This window comes from Podarcis liolepis, assembly GCF_965112155.1.
Source record: "Podarcis liolepis genome assembly, chromosome: 15".
NCBI lineage: Eukaryota > Metazoa > Chordata > Lepidosauria > Squamata > Lacertidae > Podarcis > Podarcis liolepis.
Window position 1 is genome coordinate 15234429 of NC_139566.1, and position 12087 is coordinate 15246515.

The 12087-nt window shown below is 46.0% G+C and overlaps 1 protein-coding gene across 1 annotated transcript; it reads right to left on the reverse strand.

Annotated features, from left to right (window-relative positions):
* Positions 1 to 424: 424 nt before the first annotated feature.
* LOC310694709 (serum amyloid P-component-like) lies at positions 425 to 3251 on the reverse strand. The gene is made up of 2 exons (XM_083478063.1): positions 3068 to 3251; positions 425 to 1718 (listed from the first exon to the last, which is right to left on the reverse strand). Exons 1-2 carry the CDS (start codon positions 3132 to 3134, stop codon positions 1099 to 1101), a joined length of 687 nt encoding a protein of 228 aa, XP_083334189.1. The 5' UTR covers positions 3135 to 3251; the 3' UTR covers positions 425 to 1098.
* Positions 3252 to 12087: the final 8836 nt, after the last annotated feature.

Here is a 12087-nt window from a genome sequence, read left to right on the forward strand (position 1 = left end):
TAGATGACCCAAGGGGGAAACCTTCCAACTACAATTCTATAATTCTATGCTGCTTTGCATGTTGTAGAGTATTGATTTTTTTTAAAAAAAACCACAACCAGTAAGTGAAACGGAGCTGGATAGACAAATGATGGCAACTTTCATACACTAATATTTGGAGACAGGCCATAGTTCAGTGGTGGAGGGCCTGCTTTGTAGGCAGAGCTGTCTGGTTCATTCCCTGGTACCCTTTCCAAAACCCTGGACAGCCGCTGCCAGTCAGTGTGAGTAACACTGAGCTAGATGAACCAAAGGTCGTAACCAAGTACTTTCTTGTTCCCCTGTCCCTCTCACGGGATTTGTCAGCATATAACCATGAGGAAGAAGTGCTCTCTTGGTAACTCTGTGCTGCTTCGCCGTGGACAGAACACATTGTTGTAGAGGCTTGTAAAATGCAATATTTTATTTGGAGGAAACGGCAGGAATCAGCCCAGAGGCCATATCTACTGAACAACCAAGACATTTCCCTTTTTATATTCTTTACTGAAAGATTAAAAAGTACATAATTGCAAGTGCACAGTGTTAGATAAGACACAAAAGAAGAAGAAAAGATAGGACCCATGTAGAAAACAAACAAACAAAGTTGTGGTTAACCAGACCTTAGCCTAATACAGTATTTATAAAAATGAATTCCAAATATCATTGAATTTGTCCATGGCAAGTCTACGTTTAGGATGAGCTAAGCCGTGTAGCATGTAACAAGGATAACGCTTCTCTAAAACATATGTTTTCTACAATATTGATAAGTTTTGGGCAGAAGGTAGTAGGGACGATCAAAATGACTGTACAGAATGATCTCAAATTTGCAGAGGGAAATATGCTTTTGGATTATACATGGAACCTAACAAAGGGACAATATGAGTGGAATCTCTGTGCCTTTACTATGGCAAAAAGACAGGTTATTGATGAACTGGAAGAATAAAAGTGGAGCTCCCTTCAACGATTGGATTGAAGATACGTACAAACTCACTGCACATCAACGAGTTGTGTACAAACATGAACAACCAAGACATTTTAAAGAATAATGGCACGCCCACTTTCTAGAACATGCTCTTGTGTTTAAGGTGACCATGCGCGCTCAATAATAACACCACCCTTTGCTTCATAATTGACTGTTTCCCAATCAAACATGGCGTTTCCAGGAATATTGTCGTCAAGCAGGGTGCGCTTCATTTCCTCCTGGGACAGCACCCTCTCCCACATCCTCACGTCCAGCAGCTCTCCGACATAGGAGTCGTTGATGTCAAAGCCGCCCCCCATGTTGTCTTGATCTTGACCGAGCACAATCGATGAGTCTGCGCTGATGGAGTATCCTTTCTTCAGGCTCCTGGGCGGCAGACGTTTTCCGTTCACCCACAACCTCGCCAGCCCTGTGGCAGAATCCCAAGATGCACACAAAGTCTCTCTTTCAAGCGACTGTTTTTCTGGGGTCAAGAAGGTCACTGCTTCACCTCCCACGTAGAAGCTGTATTGGTTGGGTTTGTGCTTGTAGATGATGATATCGTTGTGGCTGTTCCGGGTGGCATAAGAGAAAAGGCTGTAAGCGCGGGTCAGGTCCGTGTAATGTTTCAGGCACACGGTGAAGGCGGTCAACGGCTGCTTCGGGGAGGCCTTCAAAACCACATGGGCAGTATTCGATGCTTGCGTGAAAACGACTTGCTTCCCAGAGAGGCCTGAACCTGAAGGAAGAGGGAGGAGGAAGAGAGAATGTCGCAGCTTTCTTCAAAACTTATTTTTTATTAACAATTTCAACATAACAAATTATCAAAACAAATCATCTTCATTATTCCCCTCTTTTTCCCCTCCCACCTCCCCAGCAAAACCTCCTTCCCTCAGCTCCTCTCTCTGATTTCTCAACCTATGTTAACCTCTGCATATTGTAAAATTGTATACATCCTTACATTATATATCTAATATATTATCCCTCAGTAAATTTGTGTATGTTTATTCAAAACCTGCCAAGGAGTCCAGTTCATTTTGTTGTCTTTTTAGATAATTTATAAAAGGCTCCCGTTCTTCCTTAAAGTCACAGTTGTCTTTGTCTTGCAGTTTGCATGTCAATTTTGCCAGTTCTGCATAGTTCATCAATTTTTCTTGCCACTGTTCTTTTGTCGGGGTTTCCTCATTCTTCCATCCTTGTGCAATCAAGACTCTTGCCACTGTTGTCGCATACATAAATAAATTCTTTATAGCTTTCTTCAAAACTTTTCACCTGAGCAGGTGTGACAAAGGGGAGATGCTCAATAGAGCCTCTCACTTCTCCTTCGTTGCTCAGCTGCAACACAACAGCCCTGCAGTGCTGCCAGTGGGTTTTCTTCTCCGGTAGTTGCTGCTGCGACCCTCCTTGCTCTTGCAGACCCAGATGGGAGGGGACTTGGCATGCACCGGGGCAATGACATGTAAAAAGGTTCTGAGCCAGTGCCCCAGCGCTCCTCAGGTCAAACCCCCCTCCACCCAATGCTTATGTGGCTTATGTGTGTTTTCCAAGTGAAATGGTCCAGGCCCTGCTCCTTCCCACCCCACTGTCAGAGACTGTGCTGAGGAGGGCTGCACTGAGGAAGGAAAGTGGGAGCCACTCCCTCCCCCTGATCCTGAATCTTCCCAGGAGCAGGAGGACAGTATAGGTTTGGAACAGCGGTGTGCAGAGGGGCACAGTTCAGAAGGCAGAAGCTGGGAAATACTGGATAGGGAACAGCTAGCAGAAGAAACACTGGAAGAGAGAGAGTTAACAGATTCAGTCTCTGAACAGCATTCATCCCCCACCCCCCAGAAAGTGTCCGAACAGAAAGGGCAGAGGGTACAAACTCAGATTACAAGACGTAGGAATGACATAGATTAATAGGGACCGGGGGGTAACCCTTAATTGGGAGCACTGCCATTTCTAGGAGACGTGTTCTTTGATCTCTCGCTGTGATTATTAAAGATTCTAACTGGTAAGACGTTCCTTTCGTTTGATCTTCTTATCTGCTGCCATCGGGGGAGGAAGTCAATTCCCCAAAGCTTGACACCCACCTCCCTGGTCACCTACCTTGCTGGCCAAAAGACTGACAGACATTGAGGAGGAGGAGGAAGAAGAAGAAGAGAAGCATCTTCATCTTGGCCGTCTGCAGAATGAACCAAGGCAAGGCAGAACAGGTGTCAAGAAATGGACTTAGGATGGTCTCTCGCTCTGGAAGAGGAAGAATCTTGCTTGAGAGCTTCAGGCTCCACGCAAAATATACCCTCGAGCTGCGAGGGGTGTGGAAGCATGTTTAGGAAACTCCTTTCCCAGGAAAGATTGCCTAATAGTTGCATCTGATGCTTCCTCCTTTAAAATTCTTCAGAAAAAGAGGTTATAAAGCGAATTGCACATAAGATAAAAAGTAACTGTCAGGGAACTGCCATTGGAGCTAGAGGCGGAGGGAAGGCTCCAAAGGGATGCAGGAGAGGGTCCCAGTAGGGAGAGAGGCAGCCCATCTGCTGGGGAAGGAAATCAGCGTAACACCAGTGGAGAAGGGGGGCAGGTGGGGGAATCGGGGAGGAGGCTCCAAGACTCTTCGCTGGAGACCAGCAGAGAGAGTACGGGTCCTCCGCTGCCCACACCCTCCCTGCGCAGAAGACTTCCGTGCAGGGAGAGTAGGAGGAGACTTGGCGTCAAACAACTTTTATGCTGGAAAAGGTTTAAGAAACGCCCACTGACGGATTCTGCCAGCGACTGAGACAGTCATGATGCTGGAGGCTGCTCAGTCAGAAAGGGTTAACCAGGTAACATAGCCAGGAGTGGCGGCAACTTACGCACAAGCAACCCCTAAACCCATTACAGTAACTGAGCCTGTAGCAGGTGGGGCCCTTTCTGGAGATAGTAGAAATGGCCACACTTGCACACTTAGCGTATTTTTCGCTCTATAAGAGGCACCAGACCATAAGACGCACCTAGTTTTTGGAGGAGGAAAACAAGAAAAAAAATATTCTGAATCCCAGAAGCCAGAACAGCAAGAGGGATCTCTGCTTTTGCTGCGCAGCGATCCCTCTTGCTGTTCTGGCTTCTGGGACAGCTGTGCAGCCTGCATTCGTTCCATAAGACGCACACACATTTCCCCTTACTTTTTAGAAAGGGGGAAAGTGTGTCTTATAGAGCAAAAAATACGGTACATTGCTGAAACACAGTCTATGTGAAGGTTGTTGAATCTTCTGCAAGCCCTGGGGTTCTCCTCCTGTTTCTCAGATTATTATTTTTTTTAAAAAAAATTTACTATACTGCTTTATATTTTTAATAAAAATCTCAAAGCGGTTTACAGCATATTAAAACAATTAAGGAGCCTTTTTGTAGGGCTGGTGAGTTTGGGTCCTGCCCCCTAGGCCAGGTGGAAAGGGCCTTGCAGGAAGCGACCTTCACGCCTCACAGCTGGGCGATTTTGCCCCCATTTTCTGTCAAACCTCACTGCATGAGTTTGATATTAGATGGAAACGACACAGTGACATATGAAGTCAAAAGCTGAAAAGGGGGGTGTTGTAGGGGGGGGGGAAGGGTCGTGAATAAGGAGAAGCATGGGCAGCATTTTTTAAAAAATAAGCATATATATTTTATTGATTTTTACTATGCTCGGTCCTTGCTCCTGCCAACCTAGCAGTTCGAAAGCTCGCTAAAAAGTGCAAGTAGATTAATAGGTACCGCTCCAGCGGGAAGGTAAACGGCGTTTCCGTGCACTGTTCTTGTTCGCCAGAAGCGGCTTTGTCATGCTGGCCACATGACCCGGAAGCTGTACACTGGCTCCCTCGGCCAATAAAGCGAGATGAGCGCCACAACCGCAGAGTTGTCCACGACTGGACCTAATGGTCAGGGGTCCCTTTACCTTTATACCTCCTCACATATCACGATGTTGAAAACCAAATATTGCTCAGCCCTGCTCTATATCATAAGGATGAAGTGCTTACCCTGAGATAGATGAACTCACTGTGAACTTGATTCTTCTCCAAAGAAGCAATTGGGCAATTGTCGATAAAATATATCACGGTCACATTTGATTTCAAAAGAGGAACGCCCCCCCCCCTGAACAAAATGATTGGTGAAAAGGAACTAGAAAGGCAAAGGGTCGTATCACTCCAAAATGCTTGGGTGTTGCTTCAAAACACAACATGGTGTCAGAAGTTCAAGTGTATACTGCAGATTAGGAAAGGTACCATGAGGGCCAAAAGGACACTGGCATGGTGAAGAAGCAGAGTCAAAGAAGCTATTAGAGGCAAGAAGACTTGTCCAAATGAAGAGAACATAAAGGAATGCAACTTTGGCAGAAAGAACTGGGAAAGATATCTATAACTTGTCCCTCAGCACTGTGTGGATGGGGACCAGCGCTGGGGGGTCTTCTATGCTCTGAAGCTGCAGTAGCCACCCCCAGCTCCTCACAACAACCTGGAACAATGAACTCCTGCCCAGGAGCTTTGTGGCCCAGCAAGCTTTTAATAGCATTTGCTTGTGTTTTCTTCCTACTGCTGCCTGGTCAGCTTTCAAGTCTGGATCCATTGCAAGAGTTTGCAAGAAACTTTGCCTTCCAATCTGGATTTTTGCTGGCCTTTCAGTCAGATTACTTGGCTTTGCACTATTCCAGGTCTGGCTAGAAGTGTGGAAGGATTTCTCTCTCTCTCTCTCTCTCTCTTTCTGTTTCTTTCCTTCTTCCTTCCCTCTTTCTTTGCTTTCTTTCCCTCTTACTGGAATGATCCCCTCCTCTCCCTCCGCATCTCTGTTCCATCTGTTTTGGTTATTAAAATCTCCTTTCCTTTCCTTTCCTTTCCTTTCCTTTCCTTTCCTTTCCTTTCCTTTCCTTTCCTTTCCTTTCCTTTCCTTTCCTTGTTTATATCACATTTGTTTAGTTCAGAGGTGGGGAAGCTTTGTGACCCTGTGTGGAAACTGCAGTACAAAATGTAAAATGCCCATCTATCACTCTGCCCACTTTTAAAACCTCTGGTTCCGCCCACCAGCTAGGAAGTTTGCCCAAAAGGGAATGTGGTGCTCAGGCTGAAAAAGGTTCCTGACTCAGTTTAGTTATTCATTCTGGGGGAATAGAAGAGTGGCTGTGATCACCTCTCCTGTAACAGAGGAAGGAATGTACTCCGGAATGAGTAACAAATGTGTACAGAATGGAATGCCAAGAAATAATACCCACTCCTTACTTGGGATGCGGGATGCGGGTGGCGCTGTGGGTTAAACCACAGAGCCTAGGGCTTGCCGATCAGAAGGTCGGCAGTTCGAATCCCCGCGACAGGGTGAGCTCCCGTTGCTTGGTCCCTGCTCCTGCCAACCTAGCCGTTCGAAAGCATGTCAAAGTGCAAGTAGATAAATAGGTACCCCTCTGGCGGGAAGGTAAACGGCGTTTCCGTGCGCTGCTCTGGTTCACCAGAAGCGGCTTAGTCCTGCTGGCCACATGACCCGGAAGCTGTACGCCTGCTCCCTCGGCCAGAAAAGCGAGATGAGCGCCACAACCCCAGAGTCGGCCACGACTGGACCTAACTGTCAGGGGTCCCTTTACCTTCACCTTACTTGTAATAAAAAATAAAACTGAATGGGCGCCATCTTACATCGGGGCCCTCCAGATATTGCTGAGCTACATCTCCCCCCTGCTAGCATGGTTGGTAGTCCAAGCTGATGGGATCTGCAGTCAAATCCCAAAGGTTCCCCAGTCTTTGTATACACTTAGTCCCTTCTATCACCAAAATGGTACCATTTACAGCCAAGGGGGAAATATCAGCAGCATGGCCGGATTTAGGTTTGATGAGGCCCTAAGCTACTGAAGGTAATGGGGCCTTTTATATGTCCAGCTGTCCTTTGTCAACAACAAATTGTCACTGTCTTTTGTGTTGAATATATGCTATATGGTAATTTATGGACCTAATAGGTATCTAAAGCCATTTGCACATGTTCCCATGCAACCAGTCCATGCAGAATGTAGGCTCCCTATGTATAGAGATGAGCAAACCAGTGATATCTTAGGGAGCAGGCTAGCAGGTGGGGCTCATTACTTACATCATAGGAGCTTACACAACACAAAACACTGTTGCTGTATGTAGGTTTTATTTTATTTGTTTTTTATCTTATATTTTGGAAATGTACATGGTTGTTTTTTCCTTTAAATTTTTTTGGGCGGCCCAAAAGAGTGGGACCATAAGCTATAGCTTGTTTAGCTTATACATAAATCCGGCACTGATCAGCAGGCTTACAGAGCCCCAAAATTTGGAGAAGTCCCCCCCCCCAAACCCTCTTAGGAAACCTCTCATTTCTGCAGACACTCGCAAGCCTCTCTCCTCCCTGCAGGTCAGGCAGGAGTCATTATCAAGAGTTCAAGGATTCAGCATCAAAAATGCTCCAGGAGGACCGGGGGGGGGGGCTGGAGAGTATTCCAAGGGCCAGAGAGAGAGAGAGAGAGAGAGAGAGAGAGAGAGAGAGAGAGAGAGAGACCTGGTCGCATTTGGCCCACGGCCCTGGTTTCTGACCCCTGCTGTACGTCATGTGATGCAGCAAAGGCTCAGCCAAGATCGATGGCAGCAATGGAGTGGGGGGAGATAATAAAGAGTGTGTCTAACGAAGCATATATTTAGAGATGTTCAAATCCCTATCCCTGCCTCTTAAATCCCTCCTGTTAGATAGCAACCCAGGTTGTCATGTTGAAGTCCTCTATATATCCACCAGCAGGGGGCAGCACTTCTCCATCTGATCTCTAGATTGGTGCCATGCTGCCACAGTCATACATGGAACCCCAAAAGCTTTGCTGAAACTCAAGGGGGGGGGGTATTTCTCCATGAAGGGGGGGTCTTGCATCACTTGGCAATGTTGAAATCACATGGCATGTCATCTGCACATAACAGGCTAATGGGAGTAAGCTCAATTAAACACAAAAAGACCTCTGAACAGACGTGGACTATTGTCACGTATGTTAATTGCACATTAAATTCTTATTTACCGTATTTTTCACTCTATAAGACACACCCAGCCATAAGACGCACCTAGTTTTTAGAGGAGGAAAACAAGAAAAAAAATATTCTGAATCAAATGTTGAAGAGGCTTCACGTGGCTAAGCCAGAACAGCGAGAGGGAGTGCTGCGCAGCGATCCCTCTTGCTGTTCTGGCTCCAGCGATAGCTGCGCAGCCTGCATTCACTCCATAAGATGCACACACATTTCCCCTTAATGTTAGGAGGGGAAAAGGGCATCTTATAGAGTGAAAAATACGGTAAGTGTCTGGACTCTTGGTCCTGTAAAGCAGGAGACATTCTGAAGTCTGTCTACAACATGCTGAGTTTCCATTTGCCTTTTTGTTTAGTGGGGGTGGGATTTCTGCAACACACACACACACATTTACCGTGAATCTGCAGAAAATAATGTTACTTGCCACCCCAATCTCTGATAGGTGAGGGACTTCGGGGACTCCTGTATTTACCCAGGTTTGGCTTCCTTGGAATGAAGGTCAACAGAGACTGTGGTGTCTTTAGGATATACGATTTTATTTACACATATATACAACCTAAGAATCAGACAGACCTTGCTTTGTATTTAGGTTTTCCAGGGGTGACATGTCTCTGTGTGCCCCACCTTCTAACTCTCACACACAATTCAGTCTATTGTTATTCTCCCTATAAGCCAAGTGAGAGGCTGGGGGGAAAGGCCCACCCATTATTTTTTTTTATGGCACAGGGCAACTTCTTTGGATATGCTGAATTGTGGTACTTAAGCCAGCCAGCCAAAGCCCAATCCTTACCTTGCACATTCCACTCTCGCAAATACAGGATGGCAGATTTGGAAGGGGACCCTGAGTTTCATCTAGACTGAAACTCCTGCAACTCAAAAAAAAACTTGTACGTGATTGCAAAGTGCGATTCCATGAGCCAGAAAGGAAGGTATGAGGGAGGGGGAAAGAGCCTCTGCCAACCTGCCTGGGGTCTGGTGGTCCAAAGGCACGAGCAAATCTTCAGAATGAATAATCATCAACACACCTACTGTACATTATCCATCAACTGCTCCCCCTTCTTTGGCTGGCTGTATGTGTGACACAAACACATTCCAGGTTTCCTTACAATGAGAGGATTTTACTTCCAAAAAGATTTGGGCACTGTTTGTTTGGGATTCCTCAACAGAGCTGAGTGCAGTACTGGGTCTGAGGATTTACAAAAAGCCTTTATAGCCATTGGCAAAGAAAAGTCAGGGTTGTGCTTGAGAGAAGCAGCTATGTCTGCACTTTCCTTCCTTTGTGAGACTTGGAGGGATTTGGGGGATCAACTGAAAGAAAGGTACTTGGGTTACGCTGTGCCTAATGTATATTCTGCAATCCAGACCCTTCCTCTAAGAATATTCCCTTGGTAACATAGTTTTCTTCCCCTATCCTATCACTGAGTATGCTCTCTGGCTCAGAGCCAGGCGTTTTGAATGATATTTCTGCCAATTGTTTATATGGGCAACGCTGCATGTAAGGATTACAACGTAAGCTCCCAAAAGGCTACAGTAATCTCCATAAAACATACAAGGACATCAGTGAACTTTGGTACGAGTGCCAGAGATGGGAGGGGGCCAATCTCTGCAAAAGACTTGCTGCCACCAGCAAATCCTTTTCCCTTGAAGCAGAGGTGCTGCCGAATTCTGGTGCTGGAGGAGACTCTTGAGAGTCCCATGGCCTGCAAGAAGATCAAACCTCTCCATTCTGAAGGAAATCAGCCCTGAGTGCTCACTGGAAGGACAGATCCTGAAGCTGAGGCTCCAATACATTGGCCACCTCATGAGAAGAGAAGAGAAAAGATGGGAAAGATAGAGGGCACAAGGAGAAGGGGACGACAGAGGAGGAGATGGTTGGACGGACAGTGCTCTCGAAGCTACTAATATGTGTTTGACCAAACTGCGGGAGGCAGTGGAAGACAGGAGTGCCTGGCGTGCTCTGGTCCATGGGGTCACGAAGAGTCGGACATGACTAAAAACAACAACAAATATATGAGAGAGAGAGAATGAAATGTCCTGGACAAATCAATTGCCACCATGCACAAAGCAACCATTAATGGTAGCCAGGTTTTAAATTTGAGCACACCTGTTAAACTTCGATTCTCATTCACCCACAGACAATGACTGTGAAGATGATGCTTCTCCTTCAGTGGTCTAGAGTGTTGGCTACCTCCCTTCATCCCACCTTGACCTGCAAAAAAGAATTAGAGAAGCCCATGTGGTCAACCCTGAGCTTTTCAGCGCTACATGTCAGCTTCATCAGCTGCGCATGCCAATGTCAAGCAATCCAATTAAGAATCGGGGAATTCCAGATGTGAAGTGTGAAGTGCATTTATGTTTTGCAAAGCATCAATGAAATTGGTATTTAAATACTGTGACCATCGCCTGAGGCCTTTCTTCATGTGCCACCTCTGCAAGAGGTCCAGAGGCTGGCAACTCGAGAAAGGGATTATTATCTGGTGGCTCCCCATTTGTAGAATGTTCTCCCCCGGGAGGCTTGCCTGGTGCCCTCGTTAAATATCTTTAGACACCGGGCAAAAACATTCCTTTTCTCCCAGCCCTTTGCCTGATTCAGTCATCTGTGGCCTTTTAAACTGGGGCGGCAGAGAGTGGGGGTATTCTTTCTGTTTGTTACTATGGCATGTATTTTTGCGTTTTTATATTGTAAACCATCCTGTGATTCTTGGATGAAGGGCGGCATAGAAATTTAATTAATAATTTAATTATAATACTACTAATATAATAACAAAAAATTAAATTTAATTCAAATTTAACAATGTTAATAAGTTTAATAATAATAATAATAATAATAATAATAATAATAATAATAATAATGTAAAAACTTACTTTTTCCAAATGAACCATGTGTTCTCTGCTCATGTGTTCCAATATAATTGGTGGCAGGTGCCGTGATTTTTCCTTTTCCTTCTTTCTTGCGGGTGGTCTAGTCTTTATCATCCTCCTTTCCTTCACAGATCTTACTGCATTAATAACATCGCAGAAATTGTCTCTTGATGGTTTCTATAAATCCAGGACTGTCCCTGGGAAATAGGAGCACTTGGAAGGTCTGTCACTGCTTCCAGTGGGAGTGAGTTCCGCAGCTTAATTATGCGTTGAGTGAATAAGGACTCCCCCCCCCCCCGTCTGTCCCAAATCTTCCAACATTCAGCTTCAATGGCCGTCCTGCAGTTCTAGAGTTACTAAAAGGTAAAGGGACCCCTGACTGTTAAGTCCAGTCGTGGATGACTCTGGGGTTGCGGCACTCATCTCGCTTTACAGGCCAAAGGAGCCGGCGTTTGTCCACAGACAGCTTCTGGGTCATGTGGCCAGCATGACTAAGCCGCTTCTGGCGAACCAGAGCAGCGCACGGAAATGCTGTTTACCTTCCCGCTGGAGTGGTACCTATTTATCTACTTGCACTTTGATGTGCTTTCAAACTGGTAGGTTGGCAGGAGCAGGGACTGAGCAATGGGAGCTCACCCTGTCACAGGGATTCGAACCACCAACCTTCTGATCAGCAAGTCCTAGGCCCAATCGCCTTCTAAATCTGGCCTGCAGACAGTCCGGGAATCAGCATGTTTTCACATGAGTAAAATGTGTCCTTCTATTTAAAATGCATCTCTGGCTTATTTGTGGGGCACAGGAATTTGTTCATTCCCCCCCCCCTAAAATAAAGTCCAGCTCCCCCACAAGGTCTGAGGGACAGTGGACCAGCCCACAGCTTAAAAAGGCTGCTGACTCCTGCCCTAGGCTCTGCGGTTTAGACCACAGCGCCACCCACGTCCCAGTTTCTAGAGTTATGGTACTAGAGAGGGACTAAATATTTTCTCTATCTGCTTTCTCCCTGCCATGCACAATTTTATAAACGTCTATCATGTCTCCTCTCACTCGCCTTTCTCTCGAAACTAGAATGTCCCCAACGCTGCAGCCTTCCTTTCACAGGGGAATCCCTCCAATCCCCCCAGTTAATTTTGGATCCCCTTTTCTGAAGCTTTCCCAGCTCTACAGTATCTGTTTTGAGGGGAGGCGACCAGAACTTTTTCACTCCCTGCTCAGGTCTTTCCTTTCTTGGCTGGTAACTGAAAATCGAAAGAG

Excerpts from the sequence above, each read along its gene's own strand:
- LOC310694709 (XM_083478063.1), bottom strand. The coding sequence starts at position 3,134 with ATGAAGATGCTTCTCTTCTTCTTCTTCCTCCTCCTCCTCAATGTCTGT. Across the intron at positions 1,719-3,067 it reads TCAGTCTTTTGGCCAGCAAG|GTTCAGGCCTCTCTGGGAAG; the intron begins GTAGGTGACCAG and ends CTCTTCCTTCAG.